The sequence below is a fragment of the Hakea prostrata genome, chromosome 5, assembly GCF_041222555.1.
Source record: "Hakea prostrata isolate BN-2017 chromosome 5, UWA_Hpros_2, whole genome shotgun sequence".
In the NCBI taxonomy this organism is placed as follows: domain Eukaryota; kingdom Viridiplantae; phylum Streptophyta; class Magnoliopsida; order Proteales; family Proteaceae; genus Hakea; species Hakea prostrata.
Genome location: NC_142604.1, coordinates 16,567,704 through 16,584,027, shown reverse-complemented (window position 1 = coordinate 16,584,027; position 16,324 = coordinate 16,567,704). Strand labels below are relative to the sequence as shown.

Sequence of the window (16,324 nt, the reverse complement as noted above, 5' to 3'; positions counted from 1 at the left end):
ATAAAAAATCATTAAAAATATTTTGTTTTTAAATTAAATACTCAAACATCAAATCATGTGGATTGAAAATTTTTCTCTTTATGAGCATCCTGATTTAAATTAAATACTCAAATCGTTGATCCTGATGCTAGTAGACCCGTGGTTGATCGAAACTTTTTTCGACTCTCATTTTTGTTCATTCCATACATTCGATGGAAAAAAAACCTAGGACCAAAAAAACAAAAAAAAAAAAAAAGAAGAAAGAAAGATGATCCCTTGCTGTCAAAATGAGACATGATTTTTCTTGTTACGTGATTGTATGTCTACATTACTTTGTGCAGCACATGAAGCCGACAAGGCTCTCTGATCATAATCGGGATCATCTCCTTTGATGCTCCTTTTAAAAAATTAAAAATAAAAAGGCATTAATATAGATGAACGGCTTGGTAAATAAATCTTAGCATTAAATCTGAACCATTTATGATGAACAATCTATATTTAATTCTACTAAATTTAATAGTAAGAATTTTAGGATCATTTAGCTAAGTAATTGACATCGTTCTGTCACCCCTTTTCCAAATAAAAAATAAGAGTAAGACCTCCACTAATACCCTGTGGCCCCCTGTGTTTTGGTCTAGAAGCGTCCGGGGGATCGGTGATCCCCCCCCCCCCGGGGGGGGGGGCCCAGCCCGGGCCCGGGAGGGGGGGGGGGGGGGGGGAAAAAAAAAAAAGCGCCGGCCCCCCGCTTAAGTATATCCGGTGGCTTAATCTTTAATCAGCGCTGTTCAACTAGTGGGGCCCCTAAACGTGCTGATAGACTCATTATCCACTCACGTGGCCAGAATCTTTTAAAGATACCAATCAGACAAACTCCGTGAAAAAAAAAAAAATGCATTCTTCCCAATAACACTCACAGCGCAACTTCGACTGACCTGCTTCCCCCGGTCCTCTAAAGCCGCCAGGGTCCGCCTACAAAAGTCTGTGTTCTCCAAGTACAAAATCGAACAGAGATCGTTTTGGAAGTTCAGTGAATCGGTAACAATGGCTTCTGATGCTAAACCCATCGATATCGATCCAAGAAGCGGCTTCTCCAAGTCCAATTCCATCTACTACAGCAAAAGAAAGCCAATAGCTCTCCCTTGCAATGAATCTCTGGATGTCACCACCTTCATATCTTCCCGAGCTCACAATGGTAAGATCGCTTACATCGATGCCTCCACCGGTCGCCACCTCACCTTCCCTGAAGTCTGGCGCGCCGTTGATTCCGTCTCTTCCTGCTTGTCGGAGATGGGTGTTCGAAAAGGCAACGTTGTTCTCCTCCTTTCCCCCAATTCCATCTTCTTCCCAGTAATCTGCCTCTCTGTAATGTCACTCGGCGCGATCATCACTACCACAAACCCTCTCAATACGAACCAGGAGATCCGTAAACAGATCGCCGATTCCAAACCGATTCTCGCCTTCACCATTCAATCCCTCCTCCCTAAACTCTCCGGCACGGGTCTTCCTGTCGTTCTCATCGGACAACATGACAATCTCTCCATCAAGCAGGCCAAGATCGTTTCCACTCTTGAAGACATGATGAAGAAGGATCCAAGTCAAATCAGGAACCGAGTCAGGGAACGAGTGAGACTCGACGACACGGCCACGCTGCTATACTCCTCTGGCACCACCGGAGCCAGTAAAGGAGTCGTTTCATCACACCGAAACCTAATCGCGATGGTCCAAACTGTTCTGAGCCGATTTATGTTGGAAGATGGAGAGCAAGTTTTCGTCTGCACCGTCCCTATGTTCCATATCTACGGTTTAGCAGCGTTCGCCTCGGGTCTACTAGCATCAGGATCGACGATCGTGGTGCTTTCCAAATTCGAGATGAATGAGATGCTCTCCGCCATCTCCAAGTACCGAGCGACTTATCTGCCGCTTGTGCCACCGATTCTGGTGGCGCTGATCAACCACGCGGAGGCGCTGAAAGCGAAGTACGATCTGAGAACACTACAATGGGTGTTGTCTGGTGGGGCCCCCTTGAGCAAGGAAGTGATCGAAGGATTCTTGGCTAAGTATCCGACGGTGAGGATTCTGCAGGGGTATGGTTTGACGGAGACCACGGGTGTAGGAGCGTCGACCGATACGATACAAGAGAGCATGCGATACGGTACGGCAGGTTTGTTGTCGCCAAGCATGGAAGCCAAGATCGTTGACCCCGACACCGGAGAGGCCTTGCCGGTTGGCCGGCCCGGTGAGTTGTGGCTCCGTGGACCCACTGTAATGAAAGGTACCACCACTGTTTAACATGATTTTAAGTCTCCCAATTATTTATTTATTTTTGAGTAAACAAATATTACATTCTTTCTATTTGCAAATAATTATGTTTACATTCTTAGAATTTATTCTATTTTAAGTGTGCCCTTTCATGCGGTTATTCTATTATAAGTGAGCCTCACATGGGGTTGGTTTTAAATATAAAAAACTTTAAAGGTCTAGTGATAGTCCAGCCAAGTTAGTGGTTTGAATTTGTCTTTTTATCTAGGGTTTTAAATAAAAGAAAAGCTAACATTGGAAATTTTGAAAATGCAATACATGCTAATTCATCACTTTAACCCTATTGTTCTTAGGGGTGTGTTTGTTATATAATTCAAAGCACAAGGGGTTTAAACATAATAGAATAATAAATTCCAAGGGGTTTAAACGTATTTGTTTGTGAACACACATAAGAGGAATTTGGGAACAGTTTTTCCATGCAATCTTGTACTAACAATTTTTATATAGAAAAAGCCCTATGTAGAAAATGCCCTATTAAGCATGTAATAATTTTATTCTTTGTAGGTTATTTTAGCAACCCAGAAGCTACAACATCAACATTAGATTCACAAGGATGGTTGAGGACGGGAGACATATGTTACATCGATGAGGATGGACACATATTCGTAGTTGATAGATTGAAGGAGCTTATCAAATATAAGGGTTATCAGGTATCTGTTTTTTACTTGTCAAATTGTATAACTTTACATGATATTGCATCTATCAAATCCATATATACTAGCTGGTTCATTCGTTACTTGTCAGCCAAAGGTCTGAATACCCATAACTGTTTTTGTGATTGTGGCAGGTGCCCCCAGCAGAATTAGAGGCATTGTTGCTTACTCATCCAGAAATTGATGATGCTGCTGTCATACCGTAAGCACTTCCACTATTTACTACTTTCTTCCCTTTAGCTAAGAATGGTTCTAGTGGTTTGTAATGGGTAGTTGAGTGAAGGATTTGCTGGTTGACATTTGATTCAGGTTTCCAGATAAGGAGGTTGGGCAGTTTCCCATGGCTTATGTGGTGAGAAAATCTGGAAGCAATCTGTCTGAGGGTGCCGTCATGGACTTCGTAGCCAAACAGGTGAGTTCAAGAACCTAGAGTAACCCTTTCTATTCATGTCAGATTCCAAAACTTTTTCCTTTTAATTACAGCATTGTTGATCTTCATTTGCAAATGCAGGTGGCTCCATACAAGAGAATCCGCAGAGTGGCATTCGTGGGTGCGATCCCTAAAAATCCATCTGGCAAGATTCTCAGGAAGGACCTCATTAAGCTTGCTACCTCAAAGCTATGAGAATTGTAACAGGAAAACAAATGGGTCGTCTGGGAAATTTCTCTCATTTCTGTATCCATTTACCTTCACTTCGTATGTATCTGTATTTCAAATGCTTTGTTTATTGCATCCTTGAAACATTCCAGTATTTCTTGTGTAACCGAAGTTTATAGGAGTTGTACTCCAAATAATTCCTTGTTGACTGGAGGGATCTTGGAAGAGTGTATAGGTCTGATACCTTTGTACCCATATTTTCAATTCCCTATAAGGAGATCAGAGCTGCAAAGGCCTCCATGGTTGAACTAAATGCATATTAACTTATGGGATTCGCATCAACGAGGCTCTCGGATAAACCTACCGATGATCTTAGTGTGACAACTACAGTAGCTCAACAGGTTATAGGAGAACTCATGGAAAAAATTATCAAGAGTGATTTACCTGGGAAATTTCCGGATCTCATCAGCAAGACTTGAAAATCCACCATCTTCTGTGCTGTGCTTGTGCACAAGATTCAGAAAATTGGAGAACTTTTCTAACTGGGCGAGATGATACACAAATAAAACCAGTTTCTTCTGTAAAACAGTACTGCAGCAACGATTACTATTTTGCATGTTGGAACTTGTAAAGCTCATGAACTCGGAATTATAGTGTTCACGTGGTTCAGTTGATCGGTATACTTAGGCTCTTTTTGGTATCAATTCTCATTCTCTATTATGCCTATTTAAAATAAATAAGTACAATAATTCATTTTTGGTCAAGAATGAAAAATGGTTTGGTGAATTTTATCGAAAAATAAATTATGAAATGGAAAATAAGTTTGGTGTCAAGATAAAAAATTGTTAAAAATGATAGTAAACAAGTGAGAAAAAAAGGAAAAAGTATGGTTGTTATAAAAGAATGTGTATTGACTATTTTACCCTCATCTTACTTATAGAACTTTAAGTAAACTTACACAAATGAAGAGAATGAAATTCTCATCATAATCCATAATGGACAAAAAGTTCATTATGGATTTTGGAGGTTTTTCTATTATTTTAAATAAAAATAAAATTCAGAATAGATGCCAAACAATTTAAAATAATGAAAATTTCTCATAATTGACAATGATAATTGATACCAAAGAGAGCCTTAGTGATTCAATATTGTGACAGTTTTAAGTACAAAATAACTGCTTCATATAATTGAAGTACATTTAGTTTATTCTAGGCTTTCCTATTTCTGCTATATAACAAATGGCTACATGGTCATTTGCAGGTAGTACAAGTTTGGGAGTATATATAAATATATGGGAAAGCCTATTGTAAACATATTACAAAAAATTTGATACCCAAGACCAAACTAAAATTTCTGTTCATGATCTATGGAATTTCAGAGCTTCAAAGCGGGCAGCAATTGCATCATAGTCTGGCAGTTTAGGATGAAGGTGTGGAGCTGGATCACTCAAGCGTAAACCAGCATAATCTATTTCCATCCCATCATCAGACTGACAAGAGTGAGATGGAGGTTGTGGTGGTGGCCTATTGGGTGGTGGGAGACTACCACTTGAAGGTGTTTCTACCTCAATCTCCTCATCATACTCAGAGTCAAACCCATCTGATTCATCAAACTTTAGATCTGTATGGGCAGAAGGGACATTGTAGCTGTGCCTCCTTTGAACGTTTCTCTCATTCAGATCTGTGAGATGAGATGTCTTATCATGCAAGGAATATGGCCTGCTGAGGCTGTGTGATGCATGTAATCTCCCTGGAGGCTCTGCTTGATCATCTCTGTTTGTCTCAGATTCTGAAGGTAGACCATTTGACATGAAAAAGGATCCAGTTGAATTTCGGGATTTTGGATTCTTGAAATCATCCATAACATGATCAAGACCAACTGGCTGATGAGAGTTCTTATTGGCCATATATGCAGCAGCTTGTGCAGCAGCTATTGCTTTCTTTGCAGACTCTGCTGCTGCTTGAGCAGCTGAAGCACTGTTTTCGAAATGCATGGTAGCTATATCTCCATCTCTTGCTTCATCACTGGTTGATCTACATGGAAGGTCAACATGAACATGAGTTCTTTTTCTTCAAGCATAACAATTGCTTAGATCCAACTGTGTACCATGCATACCTGTTAGAAGATGTATTCAGCTCAACAACTTGTGATGACATAGGCTTCAGAGGCATGCTGGAAGCACTAACAAATGTACGTGGTCCCTCCTACGCAAACCAAGAAATGATTATGAAAATGGGATACTAGCAATTTGAGCCACACACACACACACATGCACACAGAGAGAGAAAAAGAGAGAAAGAGTACTATTCGATCCTCAGCAGGTTTCAGAAGCTCCTTCTCGGTCTCTGTTGTATCCCATTCAATTTGATATTCCTTAGCTATCTCCTTCATAATCTTCAACTTTAGTTCACCAGTAGTTGCTTTGACTGAGAGTTTCTCTACAAGCTTTATGAGAAAACAGAAAAAAATAAAGAGATGCACAAGAGGACAAGTAGTATAAGTAATTTGCAAGCAAGCTATTTAAAGTGGTTCCAAAACACAAATTCAGGATGAAGGTGTTCCATAAAAACTCCATTATCAATCACAATCTTATAATCTCACCCCATTACTGATATAGACAACCAAAGGGATCTTCTATATGCAGACTCTCCCATGATTATCCAGTCAATAATACTAGATCCCAGCAAGCCAAAAAACAAGTAATGAATCTGTTCCAAAAACAATCCCTTATCCATCACTGTGTGATAATGTCACCTGTTATTGATACAGACAACCAAAGGGATAGGATATTCAATGTGCAGACTCCCTATAATTATCCAATCAATAGTACTAAATCTAAACAAGTAAGTAATGAACTAATCTCATCCATCTAAACATGGTTCAAGACATCTCAAAGGATCCATCAGATGAGGACATTGAGATAATACTCCCATCATTCATTTACATTACAGGTTCTGATGTAAATGTAGACAAGACCTAACCATCCAGTATTCGAAAATTTTCCATACAATCTTAAACCATCATTATCTGTTCTTTAAATTCAGGCAGTCCAATCTGTTGATAGAATTCTGCTAGACTAGGACAGAGAACTTACCAATCTATTCACACCACAGTCGGGCCGTAAATCTGTTGCAGCAGATGCAAATTCTTTTCCATATTTTTTTTCAAAAATATTTCGAATTTGCATAAGTTCTGGGATATCTGAGCATCTTGGAGCAGCAAATATCAAGCTAGCGATTCCTTCTTTCAGATCAGCTGGGCATTCCCTGCAATGATATGGATTTCAATTGGGAAAGAACTTACAAGAAAATAAATGACAAACTGGAGCTTCAAGGTTAACAAAGCACATAGAGTAGTAACCTTTGTTTTGCAATGACCGAAAGTCGCACCACAACTAGTTCAGAAAAGAGTTCAATGATCTCATTTGCTTCCATAATATTCTGCTCTCTTATGACATGTTCAACCTTAAACAATCACAACGGAAGATAGTACATAAGAATCATTTTCATTAATTTTCTCCATAACAGCTTGCATATAAATCATAAACCACATAAATGACAATATAGTGATTTCAAAAGCCATTAGCCTAAGGATTTTCATCCAATCAGTAGAAATGAATGTGAACCAATTGACACCAGAACCAACCTGTGTCTGGTAAAAGCAAGTGAATTGCAAAAAAAAGTTGCATTTTGCACTAGCAAGCAAATCGCAGAAAAACTTCAATTACCAACATCAGTATAGATAATTAGCAGAAAGTTTCTAAACTCACTATCACCAGACCCACCAAATCCTTTGCAGTTGGCCTAGGTCAGTTTATGTTGAAGCTTGACAAGACCGGAGGCAGCGAGAGTCCTACAAATATGTTGAGAAAGGTGGTTGACAAAGAGAAGTTGGGCCTTGCTAAACTTTGATCACTCTTCATTGATGACCAGTTGGATGCTTGCATGATGGGGACCTATGAGGCATGGAGAGCAGAAATTAGTCTTCAAATGGGAGATATTGTTGTGCTGAAGACCAATTTTGCCAAGCTCAAATGTTCGGACCTGTTTTGGGGTCTGAACATGCCCATACTATCCAAAAATAAAACAAACATTAACACCAACTAGTGGATTGTGTTCACAATTTTGAGAGCTCCAATGTTAAGAGATGTTTTTGGGGCAAGGGCATTTTGGTCTTTTAAAAGGGTGAGGGGTTGAGGTTTTCTTCTTGTGATGCTATAAATACATCTCATTTGCTTGAGAGTGGGGTAGAAACTGTTTTTGGATTTTAAACCACTACCTCCTTCATGGTGAAACCATCACAAAGTTTGCCTGTAGACCTAGCCTTTGGGTGAAGCACACAATATCTTGTCTTGTGCATCTGTGTTTTCCTCATTTTCATGTTTTATTATGTAGCTTTGCTCACTGCTTGCGCATTCTCCAGTTTCATGACCTATAATATGATATTTGAAGGGAGCCTCAGGCGATGCAAAATGTAAACGTAGTAGGACATCACAAATCTCAATAGACAGGTGATGATTGTGAGAGATGCTCTACTATTGGATACCCTTTGTAGGAGGTAATTTTTAACTTCGAAGGAAAAAAAAAAATCTACTAATGTTGCTGGGAGACAGGTGTACCTTTTTTTCTCTTCTTTCCTTTGGTAGTTGAGTAACCATAGGTTTGTCATTTATTTGATTTTGTTTACTTTCTAATTTTCTTCTAACACTAATTGGGTAAGTTACTTAAGTTTAACAAAACCAGAACTTTCTAATTCCATGTATTTGTTTCATGGGGGAGAGATTAATGAAGCACATCTACTCCTATCTCTTACACCTTCTTCTCTCCATCTCTTCCCATCTTCATCTTCCTCTTCTTATTTGGTTTACTTCTAAAGTTAATATAGTTACCAACTCATCCCCATCCCTGGCTAGATTGCTATGGTATCTCAGCTGTTTAACCACAAGCTTAAAAGTCTCAAGTCCCTTCCTTTAGAGACGTGTTGATAAAAAATTTACCTTACTGTCCAATGAACGGATGGAAATTAGGTGTTTCCTAATGGCCATTTTATCAGCTTCCCTTTTGGGTCATTGGATGTTATGATGAACATCACGCTAGCATGCCCTTTGTTCTGAGTGCCTGATTTCTAGTTAGTATAGACTCATCATCTGTAAATCCAGCTGCTAAGTAGGTATGGAACAATAAGAACGTGTTAGAAGATTCTAATTAAGAACCAGAGATCCTCCAAATGCTGATATAGCTGACACCCTAATGGTAGAAAATGCATCTCCATAAGTACTCTATGAACCGTTAAGTAAGAAAATAAGCTTAAAGTAGTCCATGTACTCAAGAGTATCAACTCAAAGCAAACATGAGTTGGTGTAACTTCAATGAATGGTTTCAATTATGAAGGGGACAACATCCAAAACGTGGTTTCTGGTTATTTGCAGCATTCCTCTGTTCTAAATCTTCAGTAGATAATAAAACAAAGCAAATCATAGGGTGAACTCAAGTTATCACCGAATAAACCCTAAACCCTAAACAGTATAAGCATTTCAAAGAAAATCTGAAGAAATGAGAACTATATATCAAAGAAATTACAAAGAAAGAAAGGATTAACCATGGAAGAGTGGTACCCTGATCCTTGCGGTGGCATCCTGGCCAGACTCGAGAAGCAAAGCCACATCTCGCCTCATCTGCCTCACCACTACCTCTCTTTTATTCCTCAAAAGCTTTATTCTTGCCGTCACTAGCTTCGCCATGGTTTTGCTGGAATGTATTTTCGGAAAAAGTTTTAACAGATCAGAAAAGGGTTATCTGAACAGAAAGGAAAGAATAAGATTAGAAAGAGAAATGTGGAAAAGGCATACCATTTGGAAGAGTTGAATCCTCTGCGGAAAATGAAGACTCCAAACTTCATCACTGCCTTGCAAGTGCCAACTACAGCTCTTCTCACCTCCGTCATGGCAGAGAGAGCCTTGTGAAGGAAGATAATAGACCAGAGAGAGATCCACTGTAGTGGTCCCAATCACAAATATCGCAACGGTAGAAATGTGGGGCCGTCACAAGAATTTTCTTTAAGCTGTTTTTGGACTTTCTTTATTTCTTTTTTGGTCTTGGTCGAAGAGGAAAAAGAGCCGTTACACAAAAAGCCGTTGAGTTGGGGATACACAGGCGACGATGACGCCTGTGATGTGCCATGCATTCTGAGATGCAGCATCAACACAGGATAAAATCTGAACTAGATAATAGGTTTTAATGGCTGAAATCTTGTTGAGTCATGAAATACAAATCTGATCCAGATGATACTGGTCAAGTAGATATTAGCACTATTGAATCTCTACAACAACACCTCTTTTGGAGTAAATTTCAAGGACAATTTTCCTTTGGCCCTCCCTGGTCTCTGGTAATGGCTGTTTATCCGCCCAAAAAAGCTACCCTTCTTCCTCCTTTGACTGCAACTTTTTTCAGTATCATCTATTACTGAATCAAGAGTTGTTACTTTTTCCAGATCTTTAGCTTTTGATTTTGTGAGCTATGAAACATGAAAATTGAAAAACCCCACCTTTGTTCTTTTGTTTCCTTTTCTTTCACCATCAATTGCGCTAGAAAGTGTGTGTTGAACAACCTTGGGAAGCACGACACAAACAAATAAGACATGGAATCAAATGAAAAAGCAACGGAAACACCGACAAGAATCTGTCTTATATAAACTCTATCATAGTGTTTTTACTTTCATTGACAAATACGAATGTTGATTATCTGTTTCGTTTTACAAGCCCTGTTTCAACCCCCATTACTTAAAGCTTTCTTCCACAAATTATCTGCTTTGGAAGGCGCAGTTCATCCCTCTCCTCCGCGGGCATGATCTATTAGGGTTATATTGACAGTTCTTTTCCACGGCCATCGCCAGCCGGTTCTCTTTCTTCTGAGACCACTGCAGCTCAGTTCCTCTGGGATCTGCAAGAACCAGCTCATACTTGTAATTTTAGTAATTTTATTTGAAAATTCAAAATTTTCATTTTGATTAATTAGTTGTCTTTTTCCAATGGACATCTAAGTGGAAAATATGTGTTTTCCTTAGAGGCTAGTTTCTTGGAGACCACCATTAGTAGTGTCTTTTACTCGTGTCTCTTAATCTCCTATATAAAGGTGAGAGGGGTTGTTTTATTAAGAGAGAGAGAAAATTTTTGTTTTTTGAAGTTGTTTTGAAAACTATGTCAACAACGAATTGGTGAATGTAGCTTTTGGATCCCTTAGTTCATCGCGACGGAGTGCATCGTCTGCAATGGAGGGGTTGTTTGATCTTGGGGGTGAAAATGCACTTAGAACCCGTATCCACTATTTGGGGCGTTTAAATACCTTAAAGAGAGTGTCGGCCACCACCGACACGTCTCAACTCCGCTAACTTTGTTTGTGCATCATTAGATGGATGTATACTATGATGCTTTCAACAAGGAGATCATTCATGTTATTCAAAATAAGATAAGTTTTCCATTCTTATGATGGAATGTCTTCATTTGTCTTATACAATTGCCCATGCTATTATATTATGTTCAACAATTTTAAGGTATTTAAACCTCATATAAGACTTGGTATGGAACTGTTATAGTAATCATACACATACTTTAAGAATTGTTTCAGATGAAGAAGGAAGTTAAATATATTGTTATGTGCATTCATGATGCCTCGTAAGGTTTCCATTTGTTGTTATTTTCGTCTTTCCAATGTTTGGACAATTCTTTGGGAATTTTTCCAAACTTCGAAATGTGGCATGAATCTTTAATATATAGTCATCACCATTTCAGTGTTGTTATTAGAATATTTATTCTAGTCCTAATTTCTTTAATAGGCAATGCAAATGAATAACTATTTAGGTGTCGTTTTGTGGCTGTGATAGAAAGTCCTGATTCTTCATACATCTGTATTTGCATATGATACATTGATTTTGGGCTTTGAATCTAGATTTTTGTATTATGTTAGATTCATTGTTTTCCTTCTATATAGAACTCCAGTTTTGTTCTTGTCTAACTAACCATTATGAGTCGCAGAATGTTCGATGTTAGATTTAAGTTAGACCTAAAAGACAGATCAAGAAGGTCAAAGTAATGGAAGAAAGCAGCTAAGCGAGGAACCCACCAGGGAGATGTTCTATTTTGTGTTTTTTTGTTGTCAGTGTTCATGGTAGATGGGTTGGCTTGTTGGAAATGAAGAAAGCAATAGTCCTCTTCAAAGTTCAAATCCATGTTCAGCCTTTGTTGTGATGCTACTAAGGATAAGAAATTCTGAAATTCATGTCATAATCAAATTTTCTGCATTTATGGATTTTCTCTTATTAAAATTGTGGTTACTGACCGAACAACATAAGAACGTGAACTCTGCAGGACATGACTCGGACCTCCTGTGCAAGACTGCATGAAGAGCGAGTAAAGAGAGGAAGGGACACTGAATAAAAGGGCTCGAGAATGTCTTCAAAAGCAATTTATTGGGAGATATTCTTGTAAAGATTCCATTTAGTTTTTCAAATCTGAATTGAAACTTCAAACATTGAAACCCTTCAAAACCAGAAACCTTTTTGCTTTCTTATATTGTTTCTGTTAAGGAATTTGGCGCTTGGGTTTGAAGTCACTGAGAAGCCGAAAAATGGGCAGTAGTTTGTCCATATAAGAGCCATTATTGCTTATGCTATATATAGTCAATGAAATAGTTTGACTGAAAGTTGTGTAAAGCCTCAAAACCACTAATGTGATGTTATTTAGAGGGATGAGCTATGAAAACCTATCCAAGATCATGTGATGGACACCCAACCTATGTGAAGATGTTTCAATCCTAAATTAGGTTCAAAAGGTAAACAACGAAGTCACTGGATGACCTGAAAAATACTACTAAGTTCATTTCAATGTTAAGGTAAAGTAATACCACCACAATGAAAAAGGTTGAGCAAGAAGTTCTTAATTAGCTGAAACCTACAAAATGTGAGGGTGTGTTAATTTTGGTGCACACTGGTTGACCTAAGTGGATGTAGAAAATAAGGTCGCTTTCCAATAAGAATTATATAGGCGAATTCTCAAGATGTCCATGAGATTGAGATCTGGGACTTGGCATGTTCTCTTTTATTAGAGGAAAAAATCCAAAAGAATGAATTTTATAAAATGGCTTATTACGTAAAGTCGACCGATAGGATATGGCTGATGAGCTTGCTAGCTACACACGAGGAAAGGTTCAAGAAGTCTGACTTCACCCGTACTCTGTAGCGAGATTCATTAGACTTAATGTATGTTCAAGTCCGAAAGACACCTATAACGACGTGTTCTATTGTGTCTAATATGTTCACCAAGTTCGAGTTTTGTTTTTCTGAAATTTTGAATTTTGTGGGGGATTGTTATAATTTTAGTAATTTTATTTGAAAATTCAAAATTTTCATGTTGATTAATTAGTTGTCTTTTTCCAATGGACATCTAAGTGGACAATATGTGTTGTCCTTAGAGGCTAGTTTGGTAGCTAACAAACAAGCCTTAAGGGAAGATTGTGTTTCTTAGAGACAACCCTTAGTGGTGTCTTTTACTCTCCTACATAAAGGTGAAAGGGATTGTTTATTAAGAGAGAGAGAAATTATGTTTTGTGAAGTTGTTTTGAAAACTATGTCAATAACGGATTGGAGAATGTAGCTTTTGTATCCTTTAATTAGTTCATTGCGACGGAGTGCATCGTCTACGATGGAGAGGTTGTTTAATATTGGGGGTGAAAATGCACTTAGAACCCGTGTGCACTATTCAGGGCGCTTAAATACCTTAAAGAGAGTGTCGGCCACCACCTACACGTCTCAACTCCGCTAACTTTGTTTGTGCATCATTAGATGGATGTATACTATGATGCTTTCAGCAAGGAGATCATTTATGTTATTCAAAATAAGATAAGTTTTCCATTCGTATGATGGTATGTCTTCATTTGTCTTATACGATTGCCCATGATATTATATTTTGTTCAACAATGCTGAGCTTGCTTATTTCCTCTCTTTCAAAAGACTCTCTCTCGTGTGATTCGTGCAAAACGGAAGCTTGGAACATTCTTGCTCTGATACTACGTGGAAAATATATTTTGGTTGTATTTGATAATGCTACAAGTACAGGTATATGTAGGTACATATAACACAGACATAAATAATGGTCTAAAAACTATGAGATCCATGTTTATATTCACAAGCCCAGACCTGGAAGAACTAGGCTAGGATTCTTCCTGAATTGAAAAAAATCTAGATCAACCATTAATTTTAGCTTACCATGGATAAGTGACCCAGTTAGAACACATCTGGAATCTGGATATATTTGAATTGAAGGTCGTAATCTTCTTGTTCTGCTGCTGACCACTGGTTCAGATATCTAGTTATGTAATACATCTAGGGTCGTTGAATCTATGATGAACTTACAAAATCAAGACTGTCATTTAGTAAGAAGATTCGATTTGATGCAATCACGGCAGAAGAAGATTACATCTTTTTTGTGTATCTGTCTTCGTCCCACATCCATGTAAAACGACATCACACATTATTGGTCAGAAAACCTCTCATGAGACGAAACCAAGTTCCATTTTCAAAAGCTATGGACCCTTAAATGTGGCACACAGACACACAGACTTGGCAATATCCAATCCAAGCTCTGCTTTGACCTGTGACACCGAAAGTCTGAATTCTGAGTGGTGGTTTCGTTTTCCCGATTTGAAAGGCTATCCTTTCTTTCTTTTATCTTGGTTACATTATTGAGCCTACCTGTTGGTAGTGGTTGGCTTCAATAAAAATCCCAAAACCACTTGCATCTGAAACACAGTTATCCCGATCTCCATCGATCAATGGATCCACAGATTTAAAGCAGAAAGCTACTAGTCCCTCACCACCAATCAATCAAAATGGATTCCTTCCAACACGTCATGCATGATACCACCTGAGAATGACACACAACTCTAAGATAAAAACCCACTTAGGAACTGAGAACCCAATTCAAGAAAGAGTCAAGAAAGACCTGCACACAGCACTGCTACATCACTAATCACAGGAGAAGCTAGCCATGATCAATCCAATGAATCTCAGAGCTCTTGCAAGGAAGTGGAGAACTATGGCTGCAGGTGGGAGGAGAAGGATCTTAGCTCCTGCGGGACAAGAAACAAACAAAGGTCATTTCGTCTTCTACACCATTGATAAGAAAAGGTTTGTGGTTCCGTTAACGTATCTTAACACTAGTATCTTCAGAGAATTATTCAAGGTGGCTGAGGAAGAGTTTGGATTACCGACAGATGGACCCATCACCTTACCATGTGATTCCACCTTCATGGATAAAGTTGTTTCACTAATTGTTGCACGAACTCCTCCAAGAGATTTGGAAAATATCTTGCTGAGCTCCATGGATGTTGGGCATCTCTGCTCTGGTTCTTCTTCTGCTTTTACTCAAGGGCCAACACAGATCCTTCTTCGCAGCTTCTGAGTAATTCACATGTTCGCTGATAATCCAGTTTTGTAGATTACTTCTAAGTTACTGATGTACTTTATGTTTACATGTAAATACAATTTGGATCTTCTATTAAAAAAAATGAAGAGCTAGTTTCTAATGTCCTCCATTAATTTCACTAAGATCGGAACGCCTTTTTTTTTTTTTTTGAATAGAAAATCTATAAAGAAATGAGTCTATATGTTATTAATGTTAACTAGAATATGCAAATCTCATGTGAAATCCATCATGAAAACCACAACACAGTGATGGATTCCATTCATTAGCATCCTGAATTCCATGACTGGTTTCTGTATTAGGGATAATACAGTAAAGGATTTCAGGAATCAGCTGTAATCGACTCGAGTGATTTACATTCAAATAAATAAACTGTCCTCTTATGCTTTGCCATTTCCAAATCAAATTTATCTGCTCTTTAAGCTGAAGCAAGCCCTCAGAACAGCCCTCCAACTTGCCATCAAAGAGAATTTCAAGAAAGTCATGTTTGAAGGAGATAATGAAGCAATTATCAACCTCTTGAACCACCAGAAGGAACAGGAACCATGGATAATCAAAAACATCCTTGAAGAAATTAGATTACTTTTGTACCACTTTGAATCCATTTCTTTCATTCACATCACTAAAGAAGGAAACCATGTAGCAGATAAACTTGCTTCACTTGCAAACTCTCAATCCCCTTTATCTTTCATTTATGTTACCCCCCCCCATACTAAACTGGAACTTGTACTTCGATGCCTCTAGGTGCCCTTTTCCTAGAGGATTTCATTTCAAATAAATTTCCCAGTTTACCAAAAAAAAAAAAACTGATTATTTCAATTCTAGTTCCACCATGCCCATTTTTTGGAAAGATGGAGAATCCAGATCATCTCCACCCAGCAGCCCTCTTCCCCCAGACAGCTGGGTTAGGGCAACACAGGCCTGCCCGTGTGCCATGGGCAGCCCATGTGTGAAGGTTGGGGGATGGGAAGACGGGCTACCCAAGTGGAGAGGATCTGAACTTGAAGATAGATGTGCTCAAGACTTTTCAGCAAGGTTGAGTTAGTAAATTACCACTGTTCTTGGTCATCCATGTTGACCATTTCTGTAGAAATAAACTTTATTTGTTCTGTGTGGACAATTTTTATTTGATTTTTTTGGAGGTTTTTAGGGCTCGACTTCTACACACTTAATGTACAGCATTGTGCTGTAAATGGTCAAGATCGAGAATACATTTTTCGGAAATGGACGGTTGAGATCAAAATCTCTGTCGAAATCTCAATCTCGATCATTCGCTGCATTAATTGTGCAGAACCCCAGCAA

The 16,324-nt window shown here is 38.5% G+C and overlaps 2 protein-coding genes and 1 pseudogene across 3 annotated transcripts; 2 read left to right on the top strand and 1 right to left on the bottom strand.

Moving 5' to 3' along the window:
- The first annotated feature begins 865 nt into the window (after window positions 1-865).
- Window positions 866-4,094, top strand: LOC149015467 (putative CoA ligase CCL5). Its single transcript, XM_089156370.1, has 5 exons — window positions 866-2,251; window positions 2,803-2,948; window positions 3,086-3,153; window positions 3,261-3,363; window positions 3,463-4,094. Exons 1-5 carry the CDS (start codon window positions 1,021-1,023, stop codon window positions 3,574-3,576), a joined length of 1,662 nt encoding a protein of 553 aa, XP_089012496.1. The 5' UTR covers window positions 866-1,020; the 3' UTR covers window positions 3,577-4,094.
- A 426-nt stretch (window positions 4,095-4,520) lies between these two features.
- On the bottom strand, window positions 4,521-9,787 carry LOC149015466 (Regulator of Vps4 activity in the MVB pathway protein). 2 transcript variants are annotated; one of them, XM_089156399.1, is made up of 7 exons: window positions 9,398-9,787; window positions 9,164-9,296; window positions 6,910-7,013; window positions 6,644-6,815; window positions 5,854-5,994; window positions 5,665-5,753; window positions 4,521-5,573 (listed from the first exon to the last, which is right to left on the bottom strand). In XM_089156399.1, exons 1-7 carry the CDS (start codon window positions 9,490-9,492, stop codon window positions 4,907-4,909), a joined length of 1,401 nt encoding a protein of 466 aa, XP_089012525.1. In that variant the 5' UTR covers window positions 9,493-9,787; the 3' UTR covers window positions 4,521-4,906. The 2 variants fall into 2 exon arrangements, with proteins under 2 accessions (XP_089012525.1, XP_089012524.1); XM_089156398.1 differs by having other exon boundaries at window positions 4,523-5,582; window positions 9,398-9,781.
- A 4,848-nt stretch (window positions 9,788-14,635) lies between these two features.
- Window positions 14,636-15,001, top strand: LOC149015465 (auxin-responsive protein SAUR64 pseudogene; annotated as a pseudogene).
- The last annotated feature ends 1,323 nt before the right edge of the window (window positions 15,002-16,324 follow it).